Source organism: Cricetulus griseus, chromosome 2, assembly GCF_003668045.3.
Source record: "Cricetulus griseus strain 17A/GY chromosome 2, alternate assembly CriGri-PICRH-1.0, whole genome shotgun sequence".
Taxonomy (NCBI): domain Eukaryota; kingdom Metazoa; phylum Chordata; class Mammalia; order Rodentia; family Cricetidae; genus Cricetulus; species Cricetulus griseus.
Genome location: NC_048595.1, coordinates 171687451 through 171703364, shown reverse-complemented (window position 1 = coordinate 171703364; position 15914 = coordinate 171687451). Strand labels below are relative to the sequence as shown.

General features: G+C 43.9%; 1 protein-coding gene across 2 annotated transcripts in view; it reads right to left on the bottom strand.

The window, feature by feature from the left end:
• Nucleotides 1-10584, bottom strand: part of Ptpn2 (protein tyrosine phosphatase non-receptor type 2) — a 59393-nt gene extending 48809 nt beyond the window's left edge. Inside the window, exon 1 of one of the 2 annotated variants that reach the window (XM_027402687.2) lies at nt 10408-10584. In XM_027402687.2, the coding sequence (XP_027258488.1) occupies nt 10408-10476 (69 nt within the window). In that variant the 5' untranslated portion in view covers nt 10477-10584. The remainder of the gene's footprint in view (nt 1-10407) is intronic. The other variant, XM_027402688.2, reaches the window with a different exon arrangement.
• Between the last annotated feature and the right edge of the window lie 5330 nt (nt 10585-15914).

Sequence of the window (15914 nt, the reverse complement as noted above, 5' to 3'; positions counted from 1 at the left end):
ACTCTGAGCTCAAGTACCATGTCTGTCTGCATGCTGCCATGCTGCCTGCCATGATGATAATGAACTAACCTCTGAAACTATAAGCCAGCCACCCCAATGAAATGTTTACCTTTATAAGAGTTGCTGTGGCCATGGTGTCTCTTCACAGCAATAGAAATCCTAAGACAGAAGAAGTTGGTACCAGGGACTGGGATATTGCTGTGATAGGCTGGACCATGGTTTTGTTTGCAGAAATATGAATTTTGGGAGTTTAAGGTTAGGAAAGCAGTAGAAGGCTTTAAGCACTGCTCAATGGGCCATACTAGTAGGAGCATGGAAGAAGACAGTGGTGCTAAGAGTTATTTGAACTGTGGGGAGCTTATACAAGAGGTTTCAGAGGAAAAGAATTTTAGTGTGTTGCCTAGAAATCATTCCTGTGTTATTTTGGTGAAGAAGATGGCTGCCTTTTGCCCTTGTCCAAAGAGTCTGCCTGAGGCAAAAGTGAAGTGTTTGGATTAATTCCACTGGCAGAGGAAATCTCTTGAGAGTCTATCATAGACCGTGTCGTGTGGTTATTAGTGGTAACTCTAATGAAGATTTATAATGAGCAGGGTAAATTACAAAAAGTAAATTTTGAGGACAAAAAGAGCACCAGGAAGTGGAATGGAGTAAATCCTGTGTTCAAGGAGAGAAACAGATTAAGAAATGGAATAAAGAGAGTGGTAACCTCAGAGAAAGATCCCACCCAGCTAAATTTCCAAGTTGTGAAAAGGAACTAAAAAAAAAGCTTAGAGCTGAATGTGGTAGGACAACTTGGAAGGCACAGGCTGGCAGATCTCTGAGATTAAAGCCAGCTTAGTCTACAGAACAAGTTTCAGGACAGCCAAGCTTAGACAGTGAAAGACAGAAAGCTGGTGAAGATGTAACTGAATGAGGGGGCCATGTTCCAGGCACAGTAAGCAAAAGAACTTGGCAGCTTCAGCCATGTGGTTCTGGCTTTAGAGTTAAGGATAGAAAAAAAGTTGCTGAGGCTAGGTATGTGTCAAGGGTGTCCCTGATTGGAGGCCTACTACAGAAGTTATTGTGTGAAGCTGTGAAGTTGAAGTCTGGATTAACTTGGAGAACCCAAGATGTTAGAAATGCCAGAGTCCAGGTGGATCACTGTGATTCGAGGCCAGCATAGGCTAAAGAGTGCGTTCCAGGACAGCCAGATATACAGAGAAACCTTGTCTTGAAACCCACCTCACTCCACCCCATCCCCCAAATACCAGAGTCATGGCATACCAGCCGAGGAAAGCTGCTAACAGGGAGTAAAACCAGTCCCAAAAGAAAGAGAAGTGTGTTGCAGTCAACAAAGCCGAAAGGTGTTAGAGATCTGAAGAGTGTTTTGACATCAGACATGGAGGAGCAGAATTTGGAGTTTACCCAGCTGGTTTTCAGTCTTGCTTTAGTCCAGTATTTCCCTGCATTTTGGAATGGTAATATTTAGCCTGCATCTTATATGCTGGAAGTATGTTATCTGCTTTTTGATTTTGACTTTTACAGGTGATTAGTTAAGAGAGTGCATGAATCTCAAAAGAGATGGTGAACTTAGGTTTTTAAAACTTGTTGAAATTGTGACAAACTATGGGGACTTTTAAAATTGGACTAAATGAATTTTGCATTATGATATTGTTACAAACGTATGGGGGGGGCAGGGAGTGGCGGTATTCAGAGGTGTGGCTTTGTTGGAGGAAGTGTGTCACTGTGGGGGCAGGCTTTGAGGTTTCCTGTTGCCTACAAGATGTAGGATTCTTAGCTACTACTCAAGCACCATCTCTGCCTCTATGTCACCATGCTCTCCAGCATGATGATAATGAACTGAACCTCTGAAACTGGAATCAAACCCCCTCAATGTTTTCCTTATAAGAGTTGAGGTGGTCAACTGGGTGGTAGTCCCAGCTTAATATCAGCACCTTGTCCATCCTGGTGGCCTAGGCCCACAAACCCAACTACTTGGACGCTAAAGCAGTAAGATTGCATGTTCAAGGCCAATAACTTACAGAGACCTAGCTTTAAAATGTTGTGTATGCCCGGGCAATGGTGGTACACACCTTGAATCCAGCACTGGGGAGGCAGAGGCAGGCGGATCTCTGTGTCTCTGTGAGTTTGAAGCCAGCCTGGTCTACAGAGAGAGTTCCAGGACAGATTCCAAAGCTACACAGAGAAAACCTGTCTCTACCCTCCCATACACACACACACACAAGTGTGTGTGGAAGGTAGTAGAGGAACTGTGGCTATGATTTATATCTGCTCAGCATGTTTGAAGCCCTGGGCTTGATCACTAGTACTCCCAAAAGAAACAAAAACTCACAAATCCAACAACTTTCACCCATGTCTGAGTCTAGGCTAAGCTAAGCTAAATAGTGAGTTCCAAATCAGTAAGAGCTACAGATTGAGAATTTGTCTCCAAAAAAAAAAAAAAAAAAAAAAAAAAAGTCAGGTGAGCCTGGTGGTGAATGACTTTAATTGGGGGAGGGGGGGCACAAATCTGAGTTTCTGAGTTCAAGGCCAGCTTGATCTAAAGAATGAGTTCCAGGACAGAGAAACCCTGTCTCAAAAACAAACATCCAAAAAAACAAGTCAGGCATGTGGTGCATGACTTTAACCCCAGCACTAGGGAAGCAGAAAAAGATGGATCTCTAGTTAGGAGACCAATCTGGTTTATATTTTGAGTTTCAGGTCAGCCAATGCTACATAGTGAGACCTTGTCTCAAAAAACCAAACAAACATACAAACAAGAAACTCTTCCTACTACTAAATCATAGAGTTTTGATTTGTTTTGAAACAGGGTGCTGTTCAATTACATAGGTTGACCTGAAACTAGCTACCACACTCAGACATGTTCAAGTCTCTGAGGTGCTAATGCCAGCATGGGGGCCACAATACCTATTTCCAAAAGCAATGTTCTAAAAGCAACTATTTATAGGAAATAAAAAGACTAAGAGCCCAGACCTGCAACCAAAAATATTCAATGTATTCTTCCCTGCAAAAATTATAGTAATGTATGAAGTAAAAGTTCTCATATGAGAAGTTCAGCTAAAAGCTGAGCATCTGGATTTGCTCAAGAACAATCCTTTCTTTCCTAGCTCCTTCAGCATCATCCCCTGGCCCCCAGCCCCTCAAAAAAAAAAAAAAATACTCACTTAACCAGCAGTTACAAACATTTGTGAGCTGTCATGGGGATGCTGGAAACAAACCCAGATCCTCCGCAAGAACAACCACCATTGAGACATTTCTCCAACCATGATGTCAAAGATTTTAACAGGTGCTCATATCCAGCATGGTCTAGTAGGTCAGAAAGCTTCCCAAAAGAAGTGCAACTTCAGACACAAGTAGGAGGTGTTAAGCAACAGGGGAAAGAAGGGGGGGGGGGGAGCAGTTGTGCAAAGGAAATTACATTCTAGAGGCCTCAAGAGACTAGTGGATACACACATTTCCAAGAACAGAACATAAAAAAGGAAAAAAGGAAAATGACATGGGAAATAAAGCCACAGAGGCACCACCAGTAGCGGTAGGAGGTAAAAGGGCTGAATTTTACATTGTGGGCACTGGAAAACCAGTCATTGAAGGCCTGAAGTAGATAACTGCTTTGTTTTACCTACCTCTCCTCACTTCTTCCCTTCAAGTTGTTTCTCAAACATCTACATTTCTTCCAACTTTGTTTCCAACTCTACACAACTGTAATACACTGAAATTGCCCTTTAAATATCTGATCCTCAGGTAGCTGAATTCAATGAGCTCTTTTAGTCTGCTTGTATTCGCTCCACCCGTAGGAGGTAGCCCTCTGGACTATCAATTCTCTATATTCAACAGCTCTCTTCCCTACCTTCTTAGTTATTACTCGCCAGTAATAACTTCTCTTATCTACCCACCTGTAAAAACACCACTAGGAGTCAAGATGGCATCCTTGGCTCTCAGCATTTTCAAAGCTTGTACATGTTACCTGGGTAAATTTTCTTTTATTAAGACAGAGTCTCACTATGTATCACTATGTAAACAGACCTGCCTGCCTCTGCTGCCCAAGTGCTGGGATCACAAGTGTGCACCATTATACCTGACTACCTGGATAATCTTGATGAATAGGCCTAGATATCTAAACCTTAAACACCACCGATATACTCATAAGTTCTAATTGTACTCATAGATGAGTCCTCTCTTCTGAATGCCACATTCAGTTATTTCAGTGTCTTAAAAGTAACTCAACCAAAAAGCCGGGCATTGGTGGTGCATTAATCCCAGCACTCGGGAGGCAGAGGCAGGCGGATCTCTGTGAATTCGAGGCCAGCCTGGTCTCCAGAGCGAGTGCCAGGATAGACTCCAAAGCTACACAGAGAAACCCTGTCTCAAAAACCAAAAAAAAAAAAAAAAAAAAAAAAAAAAAAAAAAAGTAACTCAACCACATAACTTTGTGTGTTCAGTAGGGGAGACACAAACACGCCAAGGCCCAGGCAGAGGTCAACTTTCAGAGTCGGTTCTTGCCTTTAGCCTTGTTGAAGCAAGGTCCATGTGTTGTGTACTCCAGGCTAGGTAGCCTGAGAGCTTCCAGCTGATCCTCCCATCACTGCTATCTTAATTTTCAAGTGCTAGGATTACATCTGGCTTTTTTTCCCCCGGGTTCTAGGGAATGAACTCAGGTTGTCAGGTTTGTATGGCAAGCACTTGTTTGTATAACCACTTCCCCAGACCTACTTTTCAACTGTGTTCTTCTCTTGTCACAGCCTATATTCAAAGGCTTTAACATTTCAACTTGAGGCCAGGCTTTGGGGCACACTTGTGCCTTTAGTCCCACCACTCCAGTCCCAGGCAATCTGATGCTCTCTTCTGGACTCTAGAGCACTAGGCACAAACATGGTACCCAGAAATACATGCAAGTACAACACCCACCCACATCCATAAACTAAGTTTATTCCAGATATACCACTTTTTTCGAGAATTATAGTTCCAAAAATACTCATTCACACAGCATCCTGTGCTCAATATTAGCTTTGTACTAAGCACTTTAAAAAACAACAAAGGGCCGGGCGTTGATGGCGCACGCCTTTAATCCCAACACTCAGGAGGCAGAGGCAGGCAGATCTCTGTGAGTTCTAGCCCAGCCTGGTCTATAGAGCGAGTGCCAGGACAACCTCCAAAGCTACAGAGAAACCCTGTCTCAAAGAAAAATAAACAAACAAACAAAACAACAACAACAAGGGGCTGGGGAAATGGCTCAGTGGTTAAGAGCACTGACTGCTCTTCCAGAAGATCCGGGTTCAATTCCCAGTACCCACATGACAGCTCACAACTGTAACTCCAAGATCTGACACCCTTACATAAACATACATGCAGGCAAAACACCAGTGAACATAAAATATTTTTTAAAAAACCCAAGGCTTTAAAAACTTTTTATCTTTTCTACCACAATTTCATACTTATATACAATATATGTTGATCACACTGCTTTCCATCCTCCAATCCTCTTATTGATAATAACACTCCCACTTGTTTTTTGAGACAGTTCTTACACAGACCGAGTTAACTTCAAATTATGTACCCAAAGATAATAGTGAACTTCTAATCCTTCCACTTCTACCTCCAGAGTGCTGAGATTCCAGGCATACACCATTACACCTAATTTTGCTGGAGTCTGAACTCAGGCCTTCAAGCATGCCAAGCAAGCACTCTACCAACTGAGCCACACCCCTTGCTTTGACATACATTTATTCCTGTGTGTGTGTGTGTGTGCCACAGCACATGTTTTGGCAGAGGAGAAGAATGTGAAGTCAGTTCTCTCCTTCCACCTGTACATGGTATAGAACTCCGACTCCCAAGCTTTGGTTAACACCTTTACCTGCTGAGCTCTTACTGGACCTCTCACTTTCATACTTTTATTTGCTTAGCCATTTACTACTTCTCACTAGATTGGACCCTAAGGATTATTGCCTTTATTTATTTTGTCTTTTTTGAGACAGGGTTTCTCCATGTAGCCCTGGCTGTCCTGGAACTCACTCTGTAGACCAGGCTGGCCTCAAACCCAAGAAATCTTCCTGCCTCTGCCTCCTGAGTGTTGGATTAAAGGCATGAATCACCACTACCCAGCTTATTGCTGTCTTTAACCAGTTATCTTCAGTGCCAAATACTTAGCACTTAACAGGTTTGAGAGAACAAATGAGGTTCCAGTTACAAGACTGACAAGCTTGACCCACTACACCAAGAGGTCAACAAGAGTGCAAAATATGAACTTCCAAAGAGGTCCTCAAGACTCAGGATCAGAGACTTGGCAGCAGAGATCTTGTCCGAAGCCTTCTATGTGGAATAGTGAAATAAGCACTCTAGGATTTTAAGAAAGGATTAAGTCCAAACTCTTCCTGACTTACTTTTACTATAACACCAATTAGCACAGTTCTAATGGTCTTGGGCTTGGAAAGAAAGTGTGCAGAACTACTGGTCTGCTTAAAGATCCTGAGTACTAGTCTATGGAAGGGCTTCTGTTCAAAGGAAAATGAAATTTTCAGTGAATACAAGTTGGTGAATTTTTTGCCTGTATTTTTATTTTCTGATATTTATTTATGAGGTTCATGCATGCATGTAGAACTACTTGCAAGAGTCAGTTATTTTCTTCCATCATGTGGGTACCAAGGATCAAACTTAAATTGTCAGGCTTTAAATTGACAGGAAACACGGGCTCTGAATCATCTTGCCTTTGTCAGCCCCACATTTTTTATTTTTTTAAGATTTTTATTTTTATTTGTAATTGCGTGTATGAGTTTGTGCAAAGGATTGCTCTCCTCTAGAGGCCATAAGATGCCAGGTCCCCTGGTATTGGAGTTATAGACAGTTCTGAGCTACCTAATGTGATGATGGGAACCAAACTAGGGTCCGATCCAAACTCTCTCTCCAGGCCCCAACCCTTATTTTTTGAGACTGGGTCTCTCCAGGAACCCACAGCTCACTGATTCATTGAGGCTGGCTCACAAATGAGCTCGAGAGCTCTGCATGTCTCCACCTCTCCAGCACTAAGATCAGAGATAACACAACTGGCTTTTAATGAATGGTGGGGATCTAAATACCGTCGCTCATGCTTTCATGGCATTTTACTAGAGGAGCCACCTTCCCCAACCTTCCAATTTTTAAAATTACATCTTAACCATGTTGCTGTGGGTGCACAGGAAAAGGCACTTGTATGGAGATCAGAGGACAATTTGTGAAAAAAACAGGTGCTTCTCTTCTTCCATGTAGATCAGAGGACTGAACTCAAGTCATCTTCAGGCAAGGCAACAGATGAGTTAACCCACAGAGCCACCTTGCCAGCAAGATTTTTTTTTTTTTTTTTTTCTGATAGAGTATCAATTACCCCAGGCAGGCTGGCCTAGAACTCCAGGATCTTTTCTGGCTCCACTTCCCAAGTGCTAGGGATTAAAGAATGTGCCACTGTGACTGGCTTTATTTATTCAGAATTTTTTTGTACACAAGATCTTACTCCTTAGTCCTGGATATAGTCAGGTACTTGTGGCACACACCTTTAATCCCAGCACTATGGAGGCAGAGGCAGGCTGATCTTTATGAGTTCCATGACAGGCTCCAAAGCAATACGGAGAAAAGGGGGGTGGGGGTGGGATTGGGGCTGGAGAAATGGATCTGTGGTTAAGAGCACTGACTGATCATCCATAGTACCCAGGTTCAATTCCCAGAACCCACATGGCAGCTCACAATTTTCTGTAACTCCAGTTCCAGAGGACTGGACACCCATGGCAAAACACCAAAGTAAATAAAACAAAAATAGTCCTGGATGTTGTGGAACTCACTCTGTAAACGAGGCTGGCCTCAAACTCAGAGAGCTGCCTGTCTCTGCTGGGATTAAAGACATGGACTACCAATGCCCAGCTACAGGCTAGTCTTAAAATCACAACAATCGCCGGGCAGTGGTGGTGCATGCCTTTAATCCCAGCACCTGGGAGGCAGAGGCAGGAGGATCTCTGTGAGTTCAAGACCAGCCTGGTCTACAAGAGCTAGTTCCAGGACAACCTCCAAAGCCACAGGGAAACCCTGTCTGGGGAGGTGGGAGGGGGGGAATAACAACAATCCTCCTGCTTCAGCCTCCTAATTGTTAGGTTACAGGCTGAGCCACCACACCCAGAGTGTGCTTTTTTTTCTGTTAAGATCGGTCACAACTTTCACTGATTTCCCAAGGACATTAATGTTAAACATTTGAATATCCAATTAAGTCAAGTATGTTGGCTCCTTTCAGTTAGGAGTGTGAGGCCGAAGAACTGCTACAAATCTAAACCTAGTAGGGCTACATAGTAAATTTCAGGCCTGTTTGCAATATGAAGCAAGGCTTTGTCTCAAAAAAATAAATGTTAGGCTAAATTTAGTTGTAATATTAGCCCTTTAAAATTGATTATTACTATTATTTTACACACACACAGAGAGAGAGAGAGAGAGAGAGAGAGAGAGAGAGAGAGAGAGAGAGAGAGAGAAAACAGACTAGAATTTGCATTTAAGATTTTCTATAAGCTAGAGATGGCTCAGCAATTAAGAGCACTGGCTGCTCTTCCAAAGGACCAGTGTTCAATTCCCAGCACCCACATGCCAGCTCACAACTGTCTGTAACTCCAGTTTCAGGGCATCCAACATCCTCACACAGACATACATGCAAACACCAATTCAAATAAAATAAAAATAAGTTGTTTTTAAGTTTTCTACAATTGCATTCATCCCAGCACTTTGACAGTGGAAATCTGAGATCAGAGTTCAAGGCCAGTCTGAGCTACAATGAGACCCTGTCACAAAACAAAACATAGTATAACACAGATTCTGTAATGGGAAGCGTCCTCACTAACATTCTTTAGAAACTAGCATATTAGCTGGAAAGATGGCTCAGGGGGTAAAAGGTATTTGTTTCCAAGCCTGATGACCCAAGTTCTATTTCTAGGATACACATACTACAAGACAACTAAAATCTGAAAGTTGTCCTATGACCTCTACACAAATGCCAAGGGGACTGCCCTCCTCCCGTGTAGTAGTAGTAGTAAATAATAATAACTAGTGCCTTATTCTATGCTGAACCTGGCAAATCAGAATGTTTAATATATTGATTATGCTAAAGTGTTTAAGAAAATGTTCTAACCAGATGTGGTGGCACATGGCTTTAATCCCAGCACTCAGGAAGCAAAGGTGGGATTTGTGAGTTCAAGGTCAGGCTGGTCTACGAAGCTAGTTCCAGGCCTGCTAGAGTTACAGACCAAGAACCTGTCTCACAGTGGGATAGAAGAAGAAATAAGTCAAAAAAAAAAAAAAAAAAAAAAAAAAAGAATCATCCGGAGGTAAAAGAAAGCTTTCTAGCTTCAATTTTACTGTAGGAATAAGCCAAAACATAGGAAGACATATTTAATAACTCACCAATCACTAAATTCCATCTTGGGAGCAATGTTAATGATTAGCAACGAATCATTTTTAAGGGTAGTAAAGTTTTGCCTGTATTAAAAGGTAAGCCACTAGCTGAAAAAACGTAGTCACAAGCGTTCATAGTACAGACTACTTTAGTACGAGCACAATAGGTAAGGTTATTCTCTGACGACAGAAAACAGGGGCAGCCTATGGACATGTGGCCTCTTTGGGGCCGAAAGAGTGAGCGCTTCAACCACGGGGGCACTCATTTGGGAAACGCGCCCAAAAGCAAAGTTCATATAAAGATCTGCGGTGCACTATATACACATCTGTAAAGTATGCCTAAGCAAAGGACATTTTTTAAAGAGGACGCTACTTTAGTCACTGATAATAAAACCAAAGCCTCTGTTCCGGGAAGCTCTAGCATACGATGACCCCACTCTCCGGGAGAAAGCAGCCCATGAAAAAAAGAAAAAAAAAAAAAAAAAAAAGGACTGACGATCCCCAATCCCTTGGGAGCTTTCGCCACCGCTTTAGCTCCGGTTCTGCTATCGCCACAGGCCCCCGAGAACACAGCAAGTCACCAAGACCCCGCTTCGCCCGGGCTGGCTCCGATCACAGGGCTTGCTCGCCCTTTGCGCTGCACCGGCTACCAACGCGCTCGGCCACCGAACACCGGCCGACAAGGACGCTGTCGACGAGCAAGCGGAGACTGTGTCACCCCGCTCCCGGGGTCCCTCGACCCTCCACCCAGCGCACTACACGCCGGGGCCGGGCCGCGCAGCCAGCAGGCGCCGCTGTGGCGCCGCCTTCACAACCAACAGCTTCCAGCCACCTCGATGCTTCCCGTCTAAAGCCTCGCAAAGGGGGGTGAGGGCTTTCCGCGCAGGCGCGCCCCTGACGCGGCCCGCGCTCGCCACTTCCGCCCGAACGGGAGGCGGGGGAGGCGACACGGAGCCGGCAGGCGCGAGCTCGGATCCTCGGAAGACTCAGACCCCGCGCGGGCCAGAGACTCACCAAGTATAACGGCTGCCAGCGACACTGAGCATCCAGTTCCTCGAACTCCTCCTCGATGGTGGCCGACATGGCGGCGGGAGAGCGCGAGCGAGAGCGGAACCACCACAGCAGAGCGGCTCGGGCCCCGCTCTATCCGGGGAGAGCGCTGGCGCTGTGGCGCTGTGGCGCATGCGCGCTCCGCTCCCCGCCCCGCCCCCACGTTGATCCGAGCCGGCCTTGGGGAAAGTACCTGGAGCGTCGGACGTCAGCGCGTCGCCTGGGCGCCGCGTGTGTTGGACGTCTCGGAGGAGGGGCGATCGCGAGGGGGCGTGGTCCGGAGAGTGCCCAGGTGGGAGGGGCGGGGCCGGGCGCCACCCTGGAACTACGTTGAACGGTGTCTGCCCGGGGAGGTGAGAAAGTTCCTTGGAATGTCACCGGCCAGCTCTGTCTTCCTCGCCGCTCCAGTTCTTTTTCTTCTTAGTCTTCAAGTTTTTTTTTAATGCAGTATGAGTTCTATTTAAATACCATCTAGGTTAGTCTAATAGCATGTGTTCAACTTTGGAACACGTTATGGTGATGTCATCCCGGATAAGTTTTGTGCCAAACAAAGCTCTATAGGAAAAGAGAAAGCATTTGGGAGAGTGTCTTGTTTAGAATAAGACTCACAGCTCCAAAGTTAGTGTTGTCTGTTCAAAGCACATCTAAATCCCCTTCTACGAAATAGATGCCTGGCTCCGGAAATCGTTTTGCCTCAGCTTTGTGATAACTCAATGTTGGTGAACTCATGTGCTTAAAAATCTTACCATCTGATAATCTTCAGAAATATGAAGGATGCTTCTGGGCCTTTTCACTAGATCTACAATTAACTCAGCTAAGAAATTATGAATTCGGTGAAGCTCCGTGTTCATCCCCCAGCACTGAGGGCGAGGAACAAAAGCCCTAAATACAGCGATCCCATTTCTTGGTGTCCATCCGGCACTTTTGCTCATAGCCTCATGTGGCTAGTGACTGCCTTCCGTGGCCTAAGGCACAAGTAGGTCGTTTGTGTCATCCAAGAAGATTATTTGGTTTTGGATGTTTGGGGTTGGGTTGTTTGGTTTGGGGGGGGGTGGATTTTTTTGGTTGGTTTGTTTTGTTTTGAAATGGTTTCAAAAAGCAGCCCAACCTCCAACCTGGGATCCTACTGCTTCTACATCCTAAATGCTGGGATTTGTTTTTGGTTTTTTTTGTTTTTGTTTTTCGAGACAGGGTTTCTCGGTGTAGCTTTGGAGCCTATCCTAGCACTCGCTCTGGAGACCAGGCTGGCCTCAAATTCACAGAGATCCACTGCCTCTGCCTCCCAAGTGCTGGGATTAAAGGCGTGCGCCACCAAAGCCCAGTTTTTAGAGACAGGGTTTCTCTGTGGTTTTGGAGGCTGTCCTGGAACTAGCTCTTATAGACCAGGCTGGTCTCAAACTCACAAACTCTGCCTCCCGAGAGTGCGGGTGCTGAGGGCATGCGCCACCACGCCCTTCAAAGAATTCCTTTGGGATAGAGCTACCTAAAAAGATTACAATATAGTTCAGAAAATGCTACCAAACTTGGTAAGGTAAAATGGGCCTACCACAGTCTTGCTAGACTTGCAGGATGATAGCATGTTCAAGGCCAGCCTGAAAAGTAGCAGTGAGACCTTGTCTTAAAAGAGGGAAAGGATAGCAGAATAGAGTCCAGAAACAAACTCAAAGTGTCAAGAATAGCCAAGAAGAGAACGTACCTCTCCTGATTGTAAAATCTGTAAATACAGACTTTCTGGGTTGCTTTCATTTGTTGTTTGTTTCTTTGGTTTTCCCAGTATTCCAGGGGGAACCTAGGCACTCACACATGGTAGGGAGGCATTCATCCACTGAGCTGTATCCCCAGGACTTTGGGCCTTTGTTACCTTCAGGATTTCTCTCCCTCCCTCCTTCCGTTTATTTCTTTTCTTCTCTTCCTTTCTTACTTCCTTTTTTTTTTTTTTAACTTAGTTTCGGCAGATTGAACTCAGAGCCTTGCATATGCTAGGCAAACACTCTAAACTTAACCCAGCTTTTTAATTTTATTTTTCAATTTAGGCTGGAGAGATGACACAGACTACTCTTTCAGAAGACTAGTGTTTGATTCTCAGCACCCACATAGCTGCTCACAACCATCTGTAATTTCGGTCCCAGTAGATCTGATGCCCTCTTCTGGTCCCCATGGGCATCAGGCACACACTTAGTGTATATACATGCTTGCAAATATTCATACACATAAAACTAAAGGTTGTTATTTTTTTTAATTTTGAGGCAGAATTTCACTAAGTGCAGCAGGCTAGCCTTGAACCTGTTCTGAAACTGAGACAAGTACTTCAAATCCTCCTCCAGGTTATTGGGATTACAGACCTGGCTTGTGTGGCTTGTGTTTTGTTTTGTTTTTTGTTTTGTTTTGGTAGGGTCTTACATTGTAGTCCAGTGTGGTCCTAAACTTGACGTCCACCTGCCTCTGCTTCCCAAGTACAAGTACCATAGGCATGTACAACATATTCATAACAACAGTATTATTTATGGAAGAATAAATAAGCTGATTAGTCTAACTAAATCAAGCAACAGACTTATACATCTATCATGCACACATATTTCACATGGCTAATAGCTGGTAAAATTCTAAAATAATAGTGTCATCACAAGTGGTGCTGGACTTGAAAAATCAAAATATATTCTAAGTTTCCATTTCCATGAAGTTCAAGAACAGTGGTAATGCTGGAGCAGCAGCAGAGATGGTGTTGAGGTACTGATCCTTCTGGAATATTTTAATGCAGTATTGTAAATAATATGCACATATTTTGTGCATGTGTATATTAATGAGCTACACATCTAAGTTTTTTAACTTTATGCTAACTTCAAAAAATTTCAAAATTAAAATAGATGTGGCTATTTCACTTAGAAATAGTAGCTACACAGAGTATCTCACATTGTATTTAATTGGGTAATGTCACATCATGAATATAGCAAGATAATTGTATTATCTTCAAAGCCACATAATGCACTTTAATTCTCTAAAATTGCTAGCAACTACAGATTACAACTATTAACCACATGGATTAAGATAGAGGTTCTATTCATGCTGTATTTTGGACCCATAAAAATGTATGTGATACTTAGTCTTACAAAATGACCTTCCATACTTTGTCCTGAGATCTTTGCCTGCAAGCATGTGTTAGGCTGATTATATATATAACAAAAATGCTAATGCCAGGTGTGGTGACACATGCCTTTCATCTCAGAAGTCTAGAGTCAGAGGCAGGAGATCTCTAACTTGAAGGCCAGCCTGATCAACATAGTGGGTTGTAGGCCAGCTAGAGCTACAAAATGAGACCCTGTCTCAAACAAAACAAAAATAATAACTATTCATCATCAAACACTGACAAAAATAAATAGGCAAAATGACTTTATAAAGACCAAATACAAGGCTCTGTGGTGGTGTCTCACACCTTTAATCCCAGCACCCAGGAGGCAGAGGCAGGCGAATCTCTGAGTTCAAGGCTACCCTGGTCTACAGAGTAAGTTACAGGACAGCCAGGGTTAAACAGAGAAATCCTGTCTTGAAATAAATAGCAAACAAAAACAAAGACCAAATACATTATAGCTTTAAAAACTTTTTTTCAGGGCATGGATAGTTGACTCAGCAGTAAGAGTACTTGTTCCATTTGCAGAAGACCCAGGTTGCATTGCCAGCACCCAAGTGGTGGTTCAGACCCTTCTAGAGCTCCAGTTCTAGGGGATCTGTCACTCTGTTCTGACCTCAGACACCAGCCATTTATGCAGGCAGAACATTCATATACATAAAATGAATCTTTAAAAAATCTTTCGGTCGTTAGATAAGAGGCCCGTGACTGCAACCCCAACATCCAGGTATGAGGATTGGAAGTTCAAGACAAGCCTAAGCTATATGAGACCCTATCATAAAATATCATTGCAATACTCCCTAGCTCAACTGCTCAACTACAGAGATATGTAGTAGTCCCTCAAATGAGCTGCCTATCATTTTTGGTAAGTCCCAAGGTGTTCTCTCTCTCTCTCTCTCTCTCTCTCTCTCTCATTTTACAGGTCTCACTACATAGTGCTGGCTAGCTTGGAACTTACTACATAGACCAGGCTGGCCTCAAATTCACAGAGATCCTCTTACCCCTGCATCCTGAGTGCTGGTTTTAAAGTCTTATGCTACTTTGCTTGGAACAAAGTTTTTTCTTTGGAAAAGTCCTCCCTAAGGATGTTATGGACCCTTTGCCTGCTGATACCTTTTTTTTTTTTTCAAAGATTTATTTATTTATTATGTATACAGTGTTCTGTCTGCATGTACCCAGGCCAAAAGAGGGCACCAGATCTCATTACAGATGGTTGTGATATGGTGGCTGAGAATCAAACTCAGGACCTCTGGAAGAACAACCAGTGCTCTTAACCACTGAGCCATCTCTCCAGCCCCCTGTTGATACCTTTTAACCTTTGTCAAGAGAGGGCAGTGACAAGACACTGCTAGAGTAAAAGCAGTTTGGGGGCTCTTTTGTGCTTCCTCAGCAACCTCCTATATTGAGAGGGGCTCTGCAGTAGCCAGCAGTCCCCACCACCTAACCCCATCCCAGCACCCTATTCCTTAGGAGGTTTTCCAGCAGGATATCTTCAGTGAGACATTTTCCCATGAAGTTTCCACCTTAAAAATGAGTGGCCGCAAGCTCTAGAGGGTGGAATGGTTGCCTGTGAATGTTGCCTTCCATGGGGGAAAATGTGTTTGTGAAGATGTAATTAAAGTAAGTGGTTTAAGATGAGATCATCCTGGATTATCAGAGGATCATTAAATCCAAGGACAAGTGTCCTCCCAAGAGAATGGCAGAGAGAGGGAGGGAGGGGGAAAGAGAGAGAGAGAGAGATGGAGGGGTGGGAGGGAGGAGGGGAGAGAGAGAGAAAAGAGCCACGTGAAGATGGAGGCAAATAAATCGGTTACATAGGCATGAGAACACCTGGAGCCCCAGCAAGTGGAGCAAACAAAGGCGGATTCCCTGCTAAAACCTTCAGAGGAAGCACAGCCTGCTGACCCCTGGTCCTGGATTTCTGCTTTCTACATTAGTAAGAGAATAAACTGAAGGGTTTTGCTTTATTTCTGAAACAAAATTTCATGTTAGCTAAACTGGCTTTAGATACCAAAGCTACACATACAAGCCACCATAGTAGCTAAGCTGCTGTTTCCTTAGACTGCCAAGATCTTGACTAGTTCTGATAGCAAGCTGCAAGTTGCTCCGTGTGGTACCGCTAGGACTCAGTCTTCCTTTTAGTGAACCAAAGGCAAGTGCCTTCCCCAAAGAGGGCTAGGTCTCCGCCTTGCTAGATCCAGAAGTGAGGGGGCAGAGGGAGTGTTCTGTTCTTCCTAGAACACAGTGCCCCTCTTCCCTCTTTGTGTCCTCTCATTCTTTTGTGTTCTCTAAAAACGTTTTGTTTGTTTGTTTTGGGTTTTTGGTTTGGTTTGTTTTTTTCAAGACA